The sequence below is a fragment of the Mirounga leonina genome, unplaced genomic scaffold, assembly GCF_011800145.1.
Source record: "Mirounga leonina isolate KUSES-001 unplaced genomic scaffold, KU_Mleo_1.0 Mir_94, whole genome shotgun sequence".
NCBI lineage: Eukaryota > Metazoa > Chordata > Mammalia > Carnivora > Phocidae > Mirounga > Mirounga leonina.
In genome coordinates this window covers 25,728,746-25,750,806 of record NW_023270855.1, presented here as the reverse complement: position 1 = coordinate 25,750,806, position 22,061 = coordinate 25,728,746, and the positions used below count along the sequence as shown (strand labels likewise).

The 22,061-nt window shown below is 51.8% G+C and overlaps 1 protein-coding gene across 7 annotated transcripts in view; it reads right to left on the bottom strand.

Moving 5' to 3' along the window:
• The window catches only part of LRIG1 (leucine rich repeats and immunoglobulin like domains 1), a 110,736-nt gene that overhangs the window by 5,262 nt on the left and 83,413 nt on the right, over positions 1 to 22,061 (bottom strand). For all 7 annotated transcript variants that reach the window (XM_034997954.1, XM_034997955.1, XM_034997956.1 and 4 more), the window contains 6 exons: positions 21,861 to 22,004; positions 19,755 to 19,835; positions 13,955 to 14,026; positions 13,048 to 13,119; positions 8,861 to 9,024; positions 1,015 to 1,335 (listed from right to left, as the gene is read on the bottom strand). In XM_034997954.1, the coding sequence (XP_034853845.1) occupies positions 1,015 to 1,335; positions 8,861 to 9,024; positions 13,048 to 13,119; positions 13,955 to 14,026; positions 19,755 to 19,835; positions 21,861 to 22,004 (854 nt within the window). The remainder of the gene's footprint in view (positions 1 to 1,014; positions 1,336 to 8,860; positions 9,025 to 13,047; positions 13,120 to 13,954; positions 14,027 to 19,754; positions 19,836 to 21,860; positions 22,005 to 22,061) is intronic.

The window sequence follows — 22,061 nt, the reverse complement described above, 5'->3', positions numbered from 1 at the left end:
TCTTTGCCAGCATCTGAGAGAGCGGTCGGCTCCCCCAAACTGCCAGCCTCCCACTCCCGTGGCTCGCTCTCCTCACCCCGAGGCTGGCTAGCGCCCCCTCACGTGCAAACCGTTTATGAGGCAGTTCCCCTAAGGGCACAGCCCATAAATACTGGGGTCTGACACTTGCCTGCCTCCATTAACCACTAGAACAGCCCGGAGACAAAGGGATCTGCTCGGACAGGACGTAATGATGGGAAAGGAGGACATGCCCTCGCCCTGGGCAGAGTTCCCTGTTGCGGAACCCCGTGGTGGAGAGGCGGTTCGGGGCCCCCTCACTGGGCACTGGCCAGCTGTAGGCAGCCAGCTAGCTTTTTTCTGCCCCTACTCCCTGGCCCAGCGGCAAGCACACGCCAAGGCACCACTGCAATTCCCGTCGGGGTTACTTCAGTGGCAAGTCTAACAGATCACGGAGCTTTTAATACAAAGGCCTCCTTCAGAATGAGCCAACAGGCAAAGTGGGGTAAAAGAATGTGTTTTCCTGTGGTTTTTCAGGGCTCTGAGACAAGGTGGTTCCAGCACTTATTACCTGGAGGCTTAATAACCAGGTTAGGGTGCTGGGGTGCTTAACTCCTCTGGCTGTTGGCTTCCCTTATTCTGCCCTAAATTCACTGTGACAACTAGCAGCCCTGAGAATAGCCACCTTGAGAGGCTCTAAAGCTCGGAGGGCAGGAGCTTCCCCACAATCAGGGTATGCTCGGAATCTGGACACCGGACAGCGTGGATAAAAAGCACAAGGCTTGGGCCCATCATTTCATTTAACATTTAAAAAAAAAAAAAAGTCACCAGAAACAGGAAAATCACCGAGAATAACCCTTCAATCTACAGAACTTGCTCTGGGGCCCCCGGGCAACTGGGGACACAGTAACGTCCCAAAGAGGCTTGGTGTCTCTGGTCTGCAGCCTTCCTGCACGGGCACAGAGAACCACGTGTGGCTTTGGGGATCGCACACCAGAGTAAACCGCACTGCCTCACCGTTCACAACGAGCCTGGCCTTGTGCGAGTAGGTGGAGCCGAAGTGGTTGGTGATGACGCACTGATAGCGGCCCTCGTGTCCGAACGTGACGTGGCGCAGGTGCAGGATGGTGGTGTACTCCATCACCTTCCCGTCCTGGGCGCAGACGTGGGCAAAGTTCTCCATGTCGGCGTTGGCCAGGGCCTCGCTGTCCTTCTTCCAGGCAAACGTCATGGGGGAGCTGCTGCTGCTGGCAGCGGAGCACGTGAACCGGATGTCCTTGCCCACGATGGCCACGGTGGGCTCTGGCTGGGTGATAATCTGTGGCTTTGGTAGGTCATCTGTGGAGAGGGGAGCCAAGCTGAAGAGTCTTCCACCCGCGCTCTCCGGCCACACGGGGGCTGCACCTTTCAGGGCCTCTGCTCGCCCTCAGCCCCACCAGACCCTATAAGCACCTCCCACCGTGGATATCTGGCCTTACCCGACTGGAGACCCCGGAGCGGTGATCACCTCCGGGACCACACTCCTTGACGACAAGCCCATCCACCAGTACTCGTGTGTCAAGGCATACATCTCAGGAGTCTCCACGAGACCACCACGGTGCACTTCACTTGCTCACCTCAACACAAAGCGCACTAACACAGAGTCCGGAACCGTCCGTCGTGACTGCACAGACCTTACCCACCAACTTCACTCCAAGAGGAGGGGAGTGAGGAGCACTTCCAGAATGCGAGACAGATGCCTCCAAAAATCTGCACCTCCGTTAAAGCCACAGTAACACTAGCGAAAATGGCTCTCATCAACCTTTTCAGAATTCTGGAAAGCTGTACCAAGCAAAGGCTGTAACAATGCATGGAGGGTTGACTCAAGAAAACACCTGAATCTCAGGAAGGAAAATGAGCTTTGTGGCATTTAACTTGGCTTAAGTCCCATCCCTCTCTGCCTCACTTTGCGGTAGCCTGAAAACCCAGCAGCCGAGTGACCACTGGCGGGGGGGGGGGGGGGGGGCGGAATGGCTATGGGGCCCCCACAAAAGTCCCATCCTCTGGCATTATTTGAGCTGATGCAGTTGGCTCGGCCAGGGAGCCCTGGCCCTAGGACATGGGACAAAAACAAGCGGCAGCCAGTGGTGAGGCAGTATCCGCTGGAGCCAACAGGAGGCTGGCCCAGAAACCAGAAAGGAAGAGAAAGCGGTGAATGAAAAGGTCCAACATGTTCCTGAGGATCTAGAAGGCCACGTGCACGTGCAGGGCTCTATGCATGCCCGAGAAAGCCCTGAGAGGAACCTCATTTCTCACCTGTGATTACGGATCGGTGCCAACAGGAAGTGGCCGCATACCCTCAGACAACAGAGATGCTGGGCAGAGGATGGGAGACGTTCTGAGGTGACTGAAGGGTTCTCTGTCCAGTCATTAGCTAACCAGGGAGGCACTTCAACCACTGCGTAGAACAGACTACAGTATTTGTCCAGGAAAGTCACTCAACAAATTGTAATAATACATAGAACAACAACAAACCAGGAACAAGACGGAGGGAGAATCTGATCTCTGGACTTGCCACATTATTGTAAAGGCTCAGTTTCCAATAAAAAACCACAAAACATGCAAATAAACAGGAAAAAAAATCAGTCAATGGAAACTGTTTTTGAGGAAGCCCAGCTTTTGACTTAAAACTTTAAATTGGCTTTATAAAATATATTCAAAGAACTAAAGAAAATCATGTCAAAGAAAATTAAAAGAAAAGTATCTGAATACTTTCCACCAAACAAAGAATGCCAATAAAGAACTAGTAATTGTAGAAGTAAACCAAACGTAAATGTGGGAGTTTAAAAGTATAATAACGGAAATAAAGAATTCACTAGAGGGGCTCAAGAGCCCCACTGAGCAGACAGAAGAGCTGGTGAAATTGAGACTATCCAATTCAAGACACAAAAAGCCAGGAAGGCTAAGGAACAGTCCCAGAGACCTGTGGGACAGCCTCAAGCGTAACAACATACAAATAATGGGAGTCCAAGAAGGAGAAGAAAGAAAAAGAAACAGTATTTGTAGAAATAATAGCCCCAAAGCTCCCAAATTTGATGAAAAATAGGCACCTACCCATCCATGAAGTTCAACAAATCCAAAAAGGATAAACTCAAAAATCCCCACCCAGAAACTTAATAGTCAAACTGTCAGAAGCCAAAGACAAAGAATCTTGAAAGGAACAGGAGAGCTGCAACCCATCACATAGAAGGGATCCTCAGTGGCATGAACAGCTGATTTCTCATCGGAAACCATGGAGGTGAATAGGCAGACACATTCAAAGCACTGAAAGAGTGTCAGCTATGAATTCTGTATCCAGCAAAACCGTCCTTCAAAGGTGAAGGAGAAATTAAATCACTCTCAGATATAAAAACAGAAAACCTGACAGAATTCACTGCTACCAGACCCGCCCTACAAGAAATACTAAAGGGAATCCTTCAGGCTGAAATGAAAGGACACAATAGTAACTCAAATCCACACAAAGAAATAAAAAACACCGTTAAAATAACTACATATGTAAGTATGCAAGTACATATTTTTGTTTATAACACTCTTCTGTCTGATTTAAAAGGCAACTACATAGAGCAGTAATCACAAAACTGTTGATAAGCTTATGATAAATAAAAATGTAATTTATTGGACAACAGTACCATAAAGGAGGAGCTCCACAAATGGAGCTTAGTAGGAGCAAAATTTTGCATACTACTGAAGTTAATTCCATTATTAATCTGAACTAGATTGTTTTAAGATGTTAATTATAATCCCCACATCAATCATTAAGAAAATAACAAAAATAGTAAAATAAATAAGGGAATTAAAGTGGTATATTAGAAGACATATAATACAAAACCAGTCAGTAATGAAGAAACACAGGAACAAATAACATAAAACACATAGGAAACAAATGGCAAGCAGCAAATTCTATCTTACCAGTAATTACATTAAACAAATTAATTAAACCCTCTAGTCAAAATGCAAGATTACCAAAATGGATAAAAATGGATAAAAACCTATGCTTTCTTGTTGTAAGAGATACATTTTGGATTCAAAGTCACAAATAGGAAAACAGTTGCCAAAAGAGAGTTACCGTGTCTATACTAATACCAGATAAAATAAACTTTAGGACAGAAATGGTTACTAGGGAGAAAGAGTAACTTTTTATAAATGTAAAACAATCCATCCCCAAGACCTAAACATCAAACATATATGCACCTAACAGAGCTCCACAAAACAAGCAGAAACTGACAAAACTGAAGAAAGAAATGGACAGTGCAACAATAGTTTGTAGAACTCAATACTTCACGTTCAATGATCAGATAAAACCATTAGAAGATCAATAAGGCAACAGGAAACTTGAATGACACTATAAACCAAACAGACCTATTAGATATCTACAGAACATTCCACCCTACAACAGCAGAATAAACATTTTTCAAGCACATGTGGAATATTCTCCAACAGAGACTGTATGTTAGATTAAAAAACAAATCTCAATAAATTAAAAAAAAGACAGAAATCATACAGAGTGTCTTTTTTTTTTTTTTAAAGATTTTATTTATTTATTTGACAGAGAGAGACACAGCGAGAGAGGGAACACAAGCAGGGGGAGTGGGAGAGGGAGAAGCAGGCTCCCCGCAGAGCAGGGAGCCCGATGCGGGACTCGATCCCAGGACCCTGGGATCATGAGCTGAAGGCAGTCGCTTAACCAACTGAGCCACCCAGGCGCCCTCATACAGAGTGTCTTTACTGACAGTGGAATGAAGCCAGAAATCAGTATCAGAAGGAATACTGGGAATCTAATTTGCAGAAACTACACTGCTCTTCTGTAAGTCAAAGAAGAAATCGAAGTCAAAGAAGAAATCGTAAGAAAAATTAGAAAATACTTTGGATGAATGAAAATGAAAACACAGATACCAAAACTTAAGTGCAGCCTAAAACGGTGCTTCTAAGAGATTCAGAGCTGTAAATGCCTACATTAAGGAAGATCTCAAATTAATAACCTCATCTTATTCTTTAAGAAATCAGAAAAACAAGCTATACCCAAACCAAGAAGAAGGGAATAATGACTAGAGCAGAAATAAAAGAGAAAAATAGAGGGGGGAGAAAAAAAAAAATCAATGAAAACAAATGTTACTTTTTTGAAAATACTAACAAAATTGAAGAATCTGTAGACTCGTAGAGTGGGGAGGTGGGGAGAAGATTTCAAACACTAAAATTAGGGAAAAAAGAGGGTACATTACTACTATAACCTTACAACAATGAACGGGAATACTATGAATCATTTGTATGCCAACAAATGAGATAACCTCATATATGCACAGATTCTGAAAAAGACAAATTACCAACACTGACTCAAGAAGAAATAAAATTTGAAAAGATGGTAACACATAGAGAAACAGAATAAATAATTTTAAAACGTCCCACAAAGAAAAGGCCAGACCCAAAGGACTACTCTGGTAAATTTTACTCAAAATTAAAGAATAATTACCACTAATCCTTCACATATTCTTCCAAAAAGATAGGTGAGGAGTAAACATTTCCTACCTCCACTGTATGAGTCAAGTATTCCCAGATAACAAAATTAGACAAAAACTAAACTACAGACCTTTATGAGTACAGATGCAAAAATCTTCAACAAATACACTGGTAAACCAAATCCCACAAAAAGGATTATACACCATGATCAAGTTAGATTTATCCCAGGAATGCAAGGTTGGTTTAATATCCAAAAATCAATGTAATACACCGTATCAGTAAAGGGGGAAAAAATCCCATGTGATCACCTCAACAGATGTGGCAAAAAACATTTGACAAAATCCAACACCCTTTCATGATAAAAATACTCAAAAAATTAGAAATAGAAGGGCATTCCTCAACCAGATAAAGGTCATCTATGAAAAACCCACAACATCGTATCTAATGGTGAAAGACTGAATGCTTTCCCCCGAGCCAGGAAAGACAAGGACGTCTGCCTTCACCACTTCTACTCAACACTGCACTGGAGGCTCTACCCAGGGCAATCAGGCAAGAAAAAAATAAAAGCTATCAAGATTGGAAAGGAAGTAAAACTCCTGATTTCGGCTCAGGTCATGGTCTCAGGGTCATGAGATTGAGCCCTGCGTAGGGCTCCATGCTGGGTGTGGAGCCTGCTTAAGATTCTCTCTCTCCCTCTGCCTCTGCCCCTCCCCACCCAGGACTCTGGGCTTGCTCTCTCTCTCTCTCTCAAAAAAAGTACTGATACATACTAAACAATTATGCTGTTAAAAAAGCTAGTCACAAAAGACCATATATTGTAGGATTCCATTTATACGAAAGATCCAGAACAGATAAATCAGAGAGATACAATGTAGAGTCGTGGCTGTCAGGGCCTGGGGACAGGGGAGGATAGGGTGTGACTGCTGTGAACACAGAGTTTCTTTTACGGGTGATGAAAATGTTCTACAAGTAGATGGTAGTGAGGGTTATACAACTTTTCCTTATGATTGTTACAGTATCATGATACAACCATCTTCACAGTAAATATAAAAACATTCTCTCATGCCCTCAAAAAGAAACTCCCTACCTTTTAACTATCATCCCTTCTCCCTCCACCCTAAGCCACCAGTAATCACCAACCTCTCTACCACCCCGGGAGCAGTCCCTAAATGGGGACCTATTCTGGACATGACATTCACTCCTTCTGGACTTGTCATGCGGATGGAATCATAGAGGGTACAGTCTTTTGTGACCAGCTTCCTTCACTTCAAATATTTCAAGGTTCATCTATTGTATGAAGGATTCCTTTTTATGGCCTAATAATACTCCAGTGCATAGCTGTACCGTATTTTATCCATTCATCCAGTGATGAGCATTTGGATTATTTCTACTCTTAGGCTATTATGAACAATGCTGCCACGAGCATTTGTGTCCAGGTTTTATGTAGATATATTTTTGTTTCTCCTGGATACACAGCTAGAAGCGGGTTATCCTAGGTTTAATTGTCAGACACTTCCAAACTGTTCCAAAGGGGCTGCGCCGTTTTACATTCCCACCTGCAGCGAAGAGGGTTCAGACTGCCCCCCCAACCCCCATCCTCACCAGCACTTGCTATCTGACTTTTTGATGCTGGCAATGCTCATGGGTGTGAAGTGGTTATTTTTCCATTTTATAAAAAAGGAGGGGGAAGATTCCCACACAGCTTAAAACTCTGATCTCCGGCCAGTTGTTTTCCATGATTCCCATTCATAGCTGGTGACTGTTTCGGGGGCGAGCCTGAGCTACAGTGTGGAGTGGACGGCTGCTGCAGCCCAGAACACACCAAGGCCACAGGCCGGAGGCTGGGCACAGCCAGGCCCACATCCCACCCTGGCTTATCCAGAGGGGAAGACGATGCCCTGGGACAGGAAAAGGGAGGAAGGTGCAGAAAGCTCCATTTCAGGAAGGCTGATTAACAGTTGAATATTCATGGCCCAGCTCCCTGGTGAACGGTGGATCACACAATCAACTTTGTCCTAGGGAATGGGAGCTAGGTGCAGTTTCATGTTCTGCACAAAGGTGCCCATAAACTGATCAGTAAGGAAAGCCCAGGGGCGACTGGGTGGCTCAGTGAGTTAAGCATCTGCCTTTGGCTTGGGTCATGATCCCGGGGTCCTGGGATCGAGCCCCACGTCAGGCTTCCTGCTCAGGGGGAAGTCTGCTTCTCCTTCTCCCTCTGCCCCTCCCCCCCCCATCTCGTGCTTGCTCTCTCTCGCTCTCAAAATTAAAAAAAATAATAATAAAGTAACTTTAAAAAAAGTAAGGAACGCTCATTCTGGAGGGCTGTACCACATTGGGTGTTCTTAGGGCTGCTTGCTGGACTGGATCAGCACGAAGGAGGGCAAGCCTACTTTCGGAAGCGGTGGTGGGCGAGGGCCTGGAATATAGGGGGCACCTGTATTTGGACTTCAGCAGGCACACTGGCTACTGCTCTGTCCAAGAAGTAGGGGGGAGAAGTGGACCGCGGGGGTCCCCACACTCCTGGGGCAGCTCCTGGTTAGGACCATCACACCCAAGGCATGGGGCAGACTGGGGAGGACAAAAGGCAGGAGGGACTCACACCTGCTCCGGAGCTCCCGTCATGCCTGGGAATCCCACCCTCACTCCTGCTTAGAGACCAGGAGCCACTCAGAAGTCCTCTCATTCTCTGACCACATCTTACTGAGCACGAGGCAGCGCATTTCTGCTTGAGCGTGGTGCAGAGTCTCCAGCTGGTCAGCATCACTATGCTCTGCACAACCAAACGTGGGCTTCCGACCACTCAGTCAAAAAGATGGCGAGACCCGTGCTCCAACAATCAGAAGGAAGAAAGAGTGTAAAGCTACAAGTGCAGATTTCAGTGGTTTGGAGAAACAGCCAGAGTGCAAGTCAACAACAAGGAAGTATTTTTACTACAGTAACTGTTCTCCTGAGACTTGTTCTTCCTGTGTTTAACCTTTCATTCTTGGGGCTGGAGAGAAACACACATTAAAACCCCAGCCTCCTACACTGAGTAAATTCACAGCTAAACCTGGGCACTGGAGCCGTCTTGAGACAACACAACTTTCTTCCGGTAACTGATTATTCTGATTTGTAACTAAACCAACGTGGGGGGCTCCCTTCTGATTAAATGCACGTCCTCCAAGAACCACAGAATGAGGTGTCTCTGCAGTAAATACTATGTGTGGTTTCAGTGGGAAATCAACTGCATCCAGCGGCTGGTAAGCAGGAATTGGGGTTTACTCTGATCACGGGAGTCACTCCCATCAGGAGGGGTTCCTCCTGGCCTCCTGGCCCTTCGTGAAAAAACAAACAAACAAAAAAAACCAAACAATCACAAAGACAGTCTTACCGCACACGAAACTCTCGGGTGGCACAGAGAAGATGCTCCGGCCCTTTAGCGCTTCTGGGTGGGCGCAGGTGGCCGTCACCGAGGCCTGCAGCGTCCTGCCCACTAACCACGTGGGCAGCCACTTGAGCTGGCAGTCACACAGGAAGCTATCACTGCTGATGTGGCTGGAAGAGAAACAAAAGGGACGTCAGAGGTGTGCCCTGAAGAAAGGGATATTCCCTGGGTACCCAGATTCCTTCCCTCCGTCACCTCTGGTCAGCTTCTGTTGTTAACAGTCTAGAAAGGGAAAAGATTTTTCTCAGGTGCTCTCCAATAACCTGGAGCAGGACGTATCATCTGTCTGGAGATTTTCATAAAATGCAGCTCTGGCTCAGGATGTTAGGGGTGGAAGCCAGGATGTGGCATTTCTAACAAGCCGCTGGGTGACGCGGACGCCGCGGGCCTTACCGAGCCCACGGCGCACCACAGCCCGGAGTTCACGTGTGCTCAGAGACAGGCCACTGCTCTCCCGTGACCCTGGGGGCGCCATCTGACCTCTTCCAGCCTCTGACCGTCTGACAAGAGACGAGGGGCACTGTCCCCCCTCTGCTCTGCGAAGCTATGGGACTTTCCAAACTCAGTCTGAAACTGAGTCTGGAAAACTGAGTCCAAACTCAGTCTGAAACGTTGATCTAAACTCTGAAACAAGTTCTGAGAAGGGTTCTTTTTCTGTATTGCTGTTGGTTTTCTATTTGGTACAGCTGCCTGTTCTCTTACTTCCAAAACGTGAGCCTCGCCAGCGCAGTTCCCTCTCGTTTGTGTGTTTGTCTCTGCACCAGCACGATTCAGGAGGCCGGCAGGATTCGGCTCCGCTCCCTAAATAGTGCCTGTGAGTTAACTGCCACTGCCCAGGGAGCATGAGAATGCACAACTTTGGTTTTGTGAGGCTCCAACCAAAACAGAGAATATTTTCTTTTTCATTTCTCAGCAACTGAGGATAAGCTTTCTAAACAGAAATCGGAATCACCATCTCAGCGGACATTCCTTCCTGAGGAGTCACTCGAAGATAAGTCAACCGGAGAGTCTAGCTGCCCTGTTCCTGGAAGACCTCAAGGCTGTGAGCTTAGTAACGAAGGCCAGCCCACAGCTAGGGTGAAGGCCGAGAGAGAAAACCCGCGGCCTCCCCGGTCATGAACTGCCTCTGGTACATGGTGACAAGAGGGGGCACAAGTATACTGAGAAAGTGCACAGCATCACATGGGCCAATATTAGAGCAATAACCCACCTCCACCCACCATCTTCCTCCCATGTCAACCAAACCATCAAATGGACCAGCTGTTGGTTTTCCTCTACTTCATGCTGGCTTTCTAAGGAGCAGAGAGAACTGTCAAATTAGTAAACAACAAGGAAGAATGAGATGCAAGCCAGAGAACCCACCGCTAGCTAAATTCAGGACAATCTTCCATCCTGTTCCTTGTGGTTCCCAGATTAGCCATCTAATATTAAAATACTTTTGGAAGGTGCTTTTTCAAAGACTGAAATAATTTATCTCAAAGCCATTCTAACTGGGATGTCTGCCCACGTCGAACCTTCACATCAGCATGGGACTTTCTGGGGGCTTTTTTTGCATTTGTATTTAGTGGGCAGGGAGCTCTGTGCTCGGAGGTATCTCCCTGAGGGCTGTTCTTACTGCGGAGCTAGTCATGTAGCAGGAGGGCTCCCACAGGCAGGCCTGAGGAAGTGGCTGACTCCCGCTCTGGAAACGGGCAGCTGCTGCAGGTGGGCTGTGGGTGGGGGCTGGACGGGCTGTCGCCAGGCACCGGAAACCCCGCGTCCGTGATGGAGGGGAACTCCCCCCCCCCCCGTCAGAAGCGCCATCACAGGCTCCCCAACAAGCAGGCATTTGGCACGGCCGCCCCTCTCTGTGTCATCAGCGGGAGAGCCGGGGTGAAGTCTAGAGGAAGATACTGGGCTGTCACTGTGAGAGTCGAGGCACTTCTCTGGAGGACAGGGACCTCTTTCATTTGAGCCACAGGAACAGTGAGGAAAGCAAATTTGACATTTATCGGTAACTAGAAATGTGTGTGGGAAGAGTTAGGCCTCACACCACACAGTGTTGGCCTAGCTTGCTTCAGGATTTCCTGCCTTCTCCAGTGAAGCCCACCTCACACACAGGAGACGAGACCTCAGCACAGAGGGGGTACTCAGCGTGGAAAGAAGTCTCTCCTGAAGAGTGAGTCAGGACCAGCAAGACCGGGGCACCTGGGTGGCTCAGCTGGTTAATTAATGTGTCTGACTCTTGATCTCAGCTCAGGTTGCGATCTCAGGGTTGTGAGATCGAGCCCAGTGTTGGGCTCTGTGCTGAGCGTGGAACCTACTTGAGACTCTCCTCCTCCCTCTCCCATCCCCCCAGCTCTCGCGTGCATGTGTGCGTGCTCTCTCTCGCTCTCAAAAGAAAAAAGAGGACCAAAAAGACAAATGGAGAGCAAGCCTGGCCAGACAGTAAGGACACTGACCCCGACTCCCCTCCACATACACACATTGCTTTAAAGACAAAGGTGAGGTTGGAAGATGGGACTGGGCCCTGCCAGCAACCCCAAGGCTTTGCAGATCTCCGCTCCTCTTCCTTCCTGTCAGCTCCTAACAGGCACGGCTTTCACAACCCCCGCCTCCAGCCATCCCATCACTCTGCTGGCTCACGGTGCACTTTCATGATTCCAACTCGGACGAAGTGTGTTTCTAATCATCGCTTGTGGAAATTTACCCAGGGCATGACTGAGTGCACAGCACAACCTGCCTTAATCAGATGGGGTAAGAAAATGACCAAGTGGAATTAACTGTCTCTCCCGTCAGAGGGCTGGGCCCAGGGCCAGCCACAGCTGGGTACACGCAGTGAGCGACGGGAAACCCAGGCAGGGGCTGAGGCTGAGCCTCCAGAACCACACTGAAGCATATTCGGGGGAGGGTCCCCAAGCACCTGGAAGGGGCCAGTTCTTCCCAACTAGAAAAGTGTCTCAGGGAACCTCACTTTTTAGGGAGGCCAGAAGGAAAATCTCTCTGTCCTTCCCTCTTTCAGAATACTCTTTCCCATTTAATCAGATTACTCCCAACATCCTATTTGAAAAGTTTCAAAGAAAAGTTGAAAAAAATGCACAGTGAACACTCACCATTTTAAGATCATGACCTTTGTAAGAAAGAACATCTACTCAACAGGCCTGAATCTCACAGCTATAAAAATACCATGAGGCAGGTGCCTAAAAGGCCTCCCCTCCCCTCACTTATCCAGAGGAATGTCACCAGGGGCCTGCTTTCATTTTAAAGTATGGGGACTACACCTTCCTACTTCCCCATTTCTCCCTAGGGCCCACCAGGAGTGGCCTCAGGAATGAGGAAGAGGTCAGGACGCAAAGATGGCCATCCTTTGGCATCCACCCTTCCGTCAGCACTTCTAAGAACCAAAGGCCCAATCTTTCAGAAATTAATATAGCAGCTAGACTTTTCGGCTGCAAACTCAGATTAATGTATAGGAAGAAGACAGGAAACGTGGATGTTGCCACCTAAGTACCCAGATAAGCTCCTCAGCCACAGACTAGGGCACAGGCAGGCTCTTCCAACCCCTGTCACCCAAGGGCCCGTGGTCAACGTCTACAGCACCTCCAGCTATGAAGCGCTGTGGGGGCCCCGGGACGGACGTGGGCTGGCGCCATTTCACTAACCCCACCGGTCCCTGTGGCCATCCCACACGTGATCTCCGTCTCGCTTAGCGGCCAGTGTGCTCTTTCAGGCAGCCCCTGCCAGAGAGCGGCTCCATTTCAAGCAAACCTACATGAGGAAAACTTGCCCAGGAGAATTCATTTCATGTCCTCTAGAGCCGCGGTCAGTAAGCTACAGCCTGCAGGCCTGGTTTTCCGTAAGTAAGAGTTTAGCGGTGCAAGCCACGCCCGTGCACTCGTGTATACTGATGGCTGCGTTCTGTGACGACAGCAGAGCGGCCGTGACCGAGACGCTGTGGCCCAAACGCTGACAATACTGTGTGACCCTTTAAGACAAGGTGTGCTGACCCTCATCCAGAAGCCGCCCCCACGGGCCGACACACAGATATAAACGGCCCCATCTAGTATATAAATCGAGGCATCATGGAATTAAGGCATTTCTCACCCCGAATTCTCTGCCATGTTAACCAGGGCCGTGGAATCCCAGGTACTTACAGCTCTTTGAGATTCTTCATCTTCACAAAAGCATCAGACTGGACAGATCTGACTGCATTCTCTCCAAGGTTCCTGCAAAAGAACACTCTTTACTTACGCGGCAGACGCCGGGCACCCTGAGTCAGCCACGTGTTTGGACCAAGAGGCTCAGCGAGTTTTCAGGAGAGTCCTGCTTTCACCAGTGTGCCCGAGGTACTAGCCAGACCCCGTGTCCCAAGTCTACTCTGCGTGGCTGTCCCCTCCCAGACACTGACACGAGCGCACGGAATGACCTCGGAGCTACCCCAGGCTGCGGGCAGCGTCAAAGCTGCGCTGAGGCCGCTCAGCAAGTCAACGGGCAAAACCCTTCCCAACAGAATTCAGGTCACACTTGAGTCCCAGACAAAACAGACTAAGAGTCAAGTACTAGAGGCCTCTGCTCTAGACGGTGAGAACATCGGCATCCCTGGGCTGACTCCATCCTCATCGTGCCAGCCTCCCAGAGACAACCAGGGCAGGAGAAAACCTCCCGGCTGAGCCCACCGTGCGCTCGGCCCTGTCAGGCTGCTGTCGTGGAGCCGTTGGCCGGGGCGGCACATGGCGCCCGCACCGAGGGGAGGAGGGGCCTGGGGCCCGCGGAGGGGCCCGTGCCGCGGGGAGCAGGGCAGGAGCAAGGGGGAGGTATTTAGCCAAACAGCGGCCACAGTAATTGGGCGCTCACCGACTGGCCATGTGTTCTGTAACTCTTCCTGGCATGGGCAGAATAAAGGCCAAAGTTGAAGCTGACTTATAATGAGAAGGAAGCAGCTGGTGTTTCCAAATAGGCTGTTTCTCAGTTTACGAAGATGTGATTAAATTGCTAGCAGACTTCCCCGGCAGCCGCATTTGGCAGGCCTGTGGGCCAGGGAAGGTCTGGCAAGATACTCACAGGTGCTCCAAGCCTTCCAGCCCCGAGAAGGCTCTCTTAGCCACGGACTTGATCTTGTTTCCAAACAGAGTTCTGCCATTTCCAAACATCCAGACAGAGGGGAAAAAAAAGAACAAAAAAACAAAAAACAAAACCAGAGGGGGGGAGACAAGGGAGGAAGGGGAGAAAGAGAACACACAATTAGGGCAATGCCATCTGAGAAGTCTGTCCTGTGAGGGGCAGGTGGAAATCTGACCTGCACTCAGATTACGGATCCCAAGTATGCAGGCCTTCCCCCTTTCTGAAATGAAATACTTTTATCTTTATGAGAATTTAACAGTGATGACAGGTTGCGATTGCATGCACTGTCTCGCCTGAAAAAGCTCCTTGCGATGTTCAGTGGAAATCCCCTTGTCCAGCCAGGACTGTCTCTGCGGGACCACCCAAGGGCCTCATGGGAAAGAGGGGACTGATGATCACTGTTCTACTGAGAGGAAGCAGAGTCATGGAAGGGAACGCAATCTCTAGAACTAAAATCTCCCACCCACTTCTGGAAACTGGGGATAAAGGTTTCCAAAGGAGGCAAGAAGAGGGCAGGAAAATGGGCATCCATCAAGATGGCTCCCCAGCTCTTTGCACCCAAGACGCACCCCTAGTAGCCAGGAGGTGGCCACTGTGAGCTTGCCCCTGCCTCTGGGAAGGCCCCTCGGTGTGGAAGGGCAGGCTCCTGCGCTTTGGCCTCTTAAGCAAGAGCCCAGATTTGTTGTTGTTGCTGTTGAGCCCAGATTGTGAATGATGCCCGAGGTTCATTAAATCCCAGACAGGTCCTCAAAGGTCAACCTCTAAGGTTATCGAATACCCGTACCCCTGGACTGCCTACCCTTGAGAAGGGGCTCCCACTTCCAAGCAGTTCCAATCACAACCTCCACAGTAACTACCCAGAGTTTTCCCAGAAACCAAAATCTGCGCCCCTGCAGTTCACCCGGAATGAATGAATGCTGCTTCTGCAGGGCTGTGTCATCCAAAGGCAAGTCTGTTGGGGCGGGGGGGGGGGAGCACCAAGAGTGGGCTGGACACTGGGAATGAAAAGAACTAAGGTTCCAGTTTTCTCTCCTCCCTATGCGACACTCTGAGGACAGCCCAGCCGGACTCCCTGCACTCCTGCGGGCACAGGAAACCCCACGGTCACGCAGATACGTGGGCTCTCCCGCCTGACACCCAGCAGCATCATCTAAAGGGCTGGTCGGGAGCGGGGGCTGCTGTGAAGTCTGAGTCCCCAGCCCCGGGAGGGAGGGCTTCCTAAGGTGGGCACGGCAGGCAGCCTTGGAAGAGCACGACTGTTGTCTGGGAGCCCACTGAGAACCAGAGAAAGATCTCTGCTGGGGGCCAGCTCCACCTTCAGACCTGCATGAAGACAGCAAGCTCCAGTCCCGCCCTGAAAGGAGCAAAGAAAGGAAATAGCCTGGAAGGAAACCAGAGATGGCTGGGCAGACGGGTGGGCCCTGCCCCCGGGCCCTGAGCTTCCAGCAACTGTGCAGGGCTCCTGGGGCACCTTCCCGAAGATGAGATCACACGCGGACAGGCCCTGCCAGCGCCACGAGCCACAGAAGGAGGCGCTTCGCCACCCCACCCCCACGCTCGGGCACCGAAACCCGAGGGGACACCTACAGGGCAAGCACGTGAGCTGCCGGGTCCCCCCACTTCATGAGGAACAGACCCCCCCCACCCCCCGGGGCCTCCTCCCCGCCGCCCACCCAGCAGCCGACCAGCGGCTCTGAGTTCAGCTTCAGACCCGGCCAGCTGCTGGGAGGACGGAGGGGCACGAGGGCCAGGGACCTTTTGACTTTTCAATCTTTGTGAATGTGGAAACAGTCTCCTCCTCCGAAAGAGTTTCCACACGCTCTCGCCGTCAGAGGCCTTTATTCTAAAACAACCCAAACACGCGGAAATCCGCCAGCCGCACCGACTCCGCTCCTGAACCACGGAGCCAGCCCCGCAAAGACCGGCCCTCGGGGTGCCGGCCACCTTCTCACTTCCTGCGTCCCCCAGGCCGGTCCACTGTGCTCCAGGTCCTATAACACCTATTAACTGTTTAGTGAACTCTCCCGTCAACTAGATCCAGGAAAAAGCTGGGCTTTGTTTCCTTCGTGACGTCTTAGTCACAATGACCTCTCTTACAGTGCGGGCAGACGGTTATTTCTAACGGTAACAGTAGCAATAAAACAAATTCGCAATTGTGTAGGGGTTAACCATCCTGCTGGTGGACTAAAATAGCCCCTTACATTCTCCAGGCGGACATCTGGGGGTCGGGGCTCAAGCTGTCAGGCTGGGCCGGTTCCAATAAAGGGGGGCTGTGGGGAGAGGGGAAAACCGGGCCCATGGGCCAGGGGGAGGCTCCTTCTGTCCCCAGGGTAGTGAGTGGCTGAGGGTGGGCTGCACCTGATCCGGGGCTCCCAGAGCAGGGACTGCAGACCTGATTGGCCCCATGCCCCCCACCCCCCTCGGAGTAGAGAGTGACCCCAAAAGTCAGCCATCCAACCTCCTATGCATGGCTAAGTGCTCCCAAAGGCCTTCCAGGTCTTGCTAACACAGCCCTGCAGACGCCGGGGGAGTGCTAAGGTGGTCCTTGTACTGACCCAGAGAAACCATGACCTGTTGACCCCCACCCCTTACCCGTGACAACAAATAGCACCCTGTGGGCCCGGCCATCGCTCTGTGAAGACATGCAGGGGCAACGTTCCCCAGGCTGGGGCAGCACCTACCCAGGCCCACCCCATCTCACCGGGGTCAAGAGGCTTGGTGTCATGGTCCAGTTCTTCATGTCTTCCCCAACACTCCCCTTTGCACACACCATGCCCTTACCTGGGGAATGCCACGGAGGGAGCTAGAACCATGGGCAGCCCCTCACCTTACCCCCCATACACAGGTGACTAACTGCCCCCCTCTGCTGCTAGTTTGTGCTCCAGAAAGCCTCCCTGCCTCCGCACATACTAGGACCCTGTGCAGCCCCCCGGGAGGTGTTCCATCAACAGGACGACAGGGGCTGTGGGGGTAAGCAAAATAATCATAGGCAAACGGGAAACTCGCGGAAACTCGCTAGAGCCGGTAACGTTCGGTGGGCCCTGCCAGGAGGCTCCAGACTGAAGAACTATCCCATACGGCCGTGTTCAGCAGGTGGGAAAATCAGGGGCAGGGCAGCACCCACCACCTCCACCCAGAGGGAAGCCCCTTACGGCTCTGCTGCTCCCCTGTTCTTTCTCGGAAAAGGTTTTCATTTAGCTCTGGCCGCCTGCATGGCAGGAAGGACCCCAGGTCCTTGAATAACGGAGCGAAGGCAGGAATTTCTCCCCTCCCATTGTCGGGGAGGTCCCTGAACAGCTTCCCACACGTGCTCCAAAGGCAAGCCGGCACCGGGTCGCAGGGACCCGGTAGGGTCCGCAGCCCCACCGGGTGAAGAAGTCCGGATGACGGGACGGCTCTAGACAGGCGGCCCTTCTCTGTGCGAACACAACCCCGACTGCTGACGGGTCCCAGCGCCTGGCCATCAGCTGTTTGAACGGGGCCGTGCAGGGTCCCAGCCATGGCTCCTAGCCACGGCTCCCTGCCACGGCCACGCAGCAGAGCTTCCAGGCGGTGCTCGGAGGAGGCTGAGCGGGGAGGAGAGCCAGGCAGCGCTGGCCCCTTCCTTCCCCGAATTCACTAAGCGTTTCCTCCACACCCTCCACACACCCTGTGGAGTGGCTTTTAGCCAGAGCAGGGCGCCAGGACCACAGGAAAGTGTAGGCTTTCCTTTTTTCCCCTTTAATGGAGAGGAGTCCACATACCACCACAGGCAGGTGGTGGAGCGTCATGAACCCCACAGGTGCCCCTTACACGGCTGCACCCATCACCCAAAGGCACCAGTCTTACTCCCCCTCCGGTGTGTCCCCTGCCCAGCCCGGCTGGCTGAACGGGGATCCAGGTCACAGGCGCCACGCCATTCCGTTTTTTCATCCCAGAGGAGGATTTTTTTTTTCTTTTGCAACATAACCAGGAGACCATCCCGTCTAAATAAGTGCATAGATTTAATCATATTAAGCAATTCCTGTCTGCATTTCCCCCAGTTGTGTGCTCCCTGCCTTTATTCTGACACACGGACAGAGCCTCCAGCCCCAAGACTCTGATCAGCGGGGGTGGGTGGGAGGAGGCTAGAGATGGCCCTATTCTAATGAGGTCCCCGCAGTCTCGGGACCAGATCAGTGTGGAAGGCACCGCCTCCAGGAAGCCTGTGTCCAACAGCACAGGGCGAGTGAGGTGCATGGACTTAGGACTTCAGGCAGAACTGCTGAACCTAGTCCAGTGGGTCGAAGAAAGAGAAAACACAGGGGAACAGACCACAGTGACCACGAAGGCAGCCCCAGGCACAGGCTGCGTTCTGCAGAACCCTGGGGCCACCTGTACTCACACGCTGGGGCCTCTTGGAAGCCACACTACCCAAGAAGTGGCTTCAGGTTCCACCGGAGGGACCCACCCCCCAGCCCCCAGGCCCTGGTGGCGCCGCCCACTGCAGCCCCCCCCCACGCCCCCTCGCCCCCCATCCATGAGTTAGGGCAGAGGCAGGCGTCGGAGAGTGAGGCTCGTGCCCTGCCCCAGCAGCTCCGCCTCAGTCCTGCCTCTTCCCGGCGGCTCGCTAGGTACAGGGGCCAGGAGCGGGGAGGAGGGAGTGCTTTTTTAGGGAAGGAAAAGGAAGACTGACAGACTTTTTAACATGCTGTCTGAACACACAATGCTCAAGAAGAGAGAACCGTGAGAGAGCCAAGAGAGTGGATTCTTACTCAGAACTCTGAGTCTAAAAGGTGTGTAAAAACCACACTTTCAACGTCAGTGCAAAGCTCTACAGAGAGACTCCCCCTGCCGCAGGCTCTCCCAGAACCTCACACTCCACTGCTGCTTTGGAGCTATTTGCTTGACACTCACACTCTGCTCACCCTGTCACCTGAACAGGCTTGGGGAGATGGAGTGTGACTGCCTTTTCTTGTCCGCCCGAAACCCTCCGAGTCGCTACTCAGTGGTCACGGCCGCTCCTGTCCCCACTCCTGGAGGCTCCCTGGGGGGCACATGCAGGGAGGGCTGGTGACAGGCGGAGGGCAAGCAGGTGGGACGAGGGAGAACAGTGTGAGCTCTGGAGCCAGTCCTGACCCTCCCCGCTGTGCAGTCTGGGGCAAAATCCCTTCATCAGTGTTTCCTCGACCACAGAAAGGTGGCGTAATAGAACGTGCACTCGGAAGGCTGTTAGATATAACACAGATACGTACACGCTCTGCAGAGTAAGTGACAAATTCTAGGAGCTGCAAATAAAAACACCAGAAACCTCGAATAAAAAATAGCTGTTATATTACCTCATGGTAATGATTGTTCCTGTTTAACATTATGACTGACAACAAAAGTACTGACCAGAGACTCCAAACCACGAACAGTACTTGGCTTTAGAATCTCACACAGTTTCTAGGAATTAAGAGGGCAAGACTTCTTTGTGCAAAGCAAGACAAAAAATTCAGCTGTTTTCATGTCAGTCACAAATTCAGCAGGAAAGAAAATCTAACAGGCCTCCGAACACCAGTCTTCAGCCCCAGGGAAACCACCGTCCAGGGCAGTGAGGAGACCACTGGCCAGAAAGAGGCTGGGATGCCTTGGTTCCCTTATTCAAACTTTTCTTCCCAAACAGAAGAAGATAAATGCGAGCCAGCCCTGCTCCAGTTGGGCCCAGAACAGAGGAGGCGTGGCGGAGCCTCAGAACCGTTGTGCGCCAACCCCACAGAAGCTACAGCTCGGAGATACTCACAGCTTGCTGAGACTGTCGAGCCCCGTAAAAGCGCCACTGGTGTCCTCTATCGTGCCCGAAATCTCGTTATGGTCCAGATCCCTGGGGAGGAGACGGAAAGAAGGCTCACCATCCAGCCTGAGTTCTCAACTCTCTTTAACATCAAGAGGGAAAACAGACAGACACCCCCTATGCCACCTGGAAGCTGAAAACATCTGGGTGGATTCTAGATGCCCAGCTGTAATGAACGGTCAACACAAGTGTAAGTGCCGAGCCACGGGAAGCCCATTCTACACACCTCGTGGCACGGCCTGGCGTTCTCAGCCTTCCCACGAAGTGGACACATGCCTCAAACATGGAGCTCCCCCAGCTCCATGGGCTGCTCCCCACGTGGGTAGGGCAAGCCCAGGGGCAGGGAGAAGGTGCAGATAGCACATGGGAACAACCCCCCCCGCACACCCCCCCGGAGCAGGCATCTGACCACTGATACTGAGAATGAGCCTGAAAGGTTAAGGTTCCTGTCTGCTCTCACACCGACCAGAGTCCCCTTCCTGGACTTGACTAAGAAACTGCCCAAGGCACACCGAGGAAGGAGACAATGAAGAAAGGCCCCCCCGCACAAGGTCCTCCCTGGGGCCACTCCATGCTGGCAAGTGGGTTCAGAGGCCGGAGTTGCCCCCCCCGCCCACCCCAGGGCCTGCACAGGCACTGACTCGGAGCCAGGGACGACATCTGGGCGCTGAGTCAGACTTGTGACCCACTTGCCAGGGCTGGCAGATGAGGCCAACTTTTCAGCCCAGTCTCCTCCAACAACGCAGATCACAAGGCGGATGACTCAGCTTCCTCCCCCAGCTTCCAGGGCAGATCCCAGTGCCAGGCGAGGCTCCCACCTGGTGAGCAGGCCCCCACTCTGCCCCACCAGCAGCCCCTCCAGCGTCCCCCACGGTTCTGGGTTCTACACCTTCCTCTCTGATGCAGAAAGGGATGCTGCTCCCAGCCCCCGTGAGAGCCTTCGCCGGGAATGAGCACTGCCAGGAGGGAGGGGAGCTCCGCCTGAGAAGTGCAGTGCTCCTTCTGACCTTTATCTTAGAGCAGAAAGCTCAGAGTGCCGAGATTCTGCTGCTGGAAGGGACCCCTCCTTCCAGCGTGTTTCTCCTTATTATCATCAGACTGAAAGCCGGGGGCCCAGAGCTGCCCTTGTGTGCGCCTGTCTCCCTGCTCCTCGCTCTGGCTGCCAAAGCTGTTCTCTTCTTTCTGGCTCAATCTGAATGTTCCCGGCCTTGTTATTCAGGCCTTGCAAGGGCTCAAAGGCTGGCTGACCTTGGCCTTAATGGCCTGGCATCCGGGCCCTTTCACACGCCCAACAATGGCCCGGCACTGAAGCTGGCTCTGGCCTCTGGGCCAGGTGCAAGTGCACAGTGCTCCCTCCCTGTCACACGGGAGCAGGCCCTCTGTGCAGTGGAGCACGCCGGGAAGGAGGCTTCACATCCCCCCGAGACTGTCCGGTGGAAATCATCCACCCTTCTCTGGGGGCTGAATGCCCGGAGTGGCCTTGGAAGTTGTCTGGAGCCAACAGAAGAAAAACTTTAACTCCCAGGAAAGCATCCTGAAGCCACTTCTGGCAACCCCACCTAAGAAGGAACTTAAAAGAAAATTCTGGACATCATTGCCTCTGTTTTGTTAAATGACCCTACTGAAGCTCAGGGAAAGACACAGGATTTGCTAAATGCCTCTCCTGAAATGGGGCCTCCTGGAGCCAGAGTGTGCTGACGGCGCACGGGGAAGATTCAAGAGAGACAGACGGAGCGCACGGCTGCGGTCCGGGAGGCTGCCCCGGGCGTTGGGACCCTAGCATCCCGCCAGGGTCAGGGTAGGTAATGGCAAGGTTCTGAGCCACTGTCACCCTCTCGGCACCACCCTGGGGTACTGAGAGACAGTTCTCTGCTCAACCAGTTTTTCAGTTGATTCTATGCAAGTGTGACACTCTGCACATAGTGGGTCAGCTTTGGACCCAATTCTGACTTGAGAGCAACAAGAAGGGAATTCAACAAGGCAGCTGGGGGGCTCTGTCCTGCCTTCCCAGTCAGGGACCCCCTTCTTCTGTCAGCCCCACAGCAACTGACGTACAGAACACGCAGGTTTCTGAGTCCCTTGAAGGCGCCTTCCGCGATGTGGCTGATGGAATTGTGGCTGAGGCGCAGGATGCTCAGGCTACTCAGGTCGGCCAGGCTCTCCTCGTCCAGCCGGGTGAGATTATTGAAGGACAAGACCCTGGGGAAGGAAGGCACACGTCACTGCCGTGCAAGATGGGCATGCCCGACCCTCTCC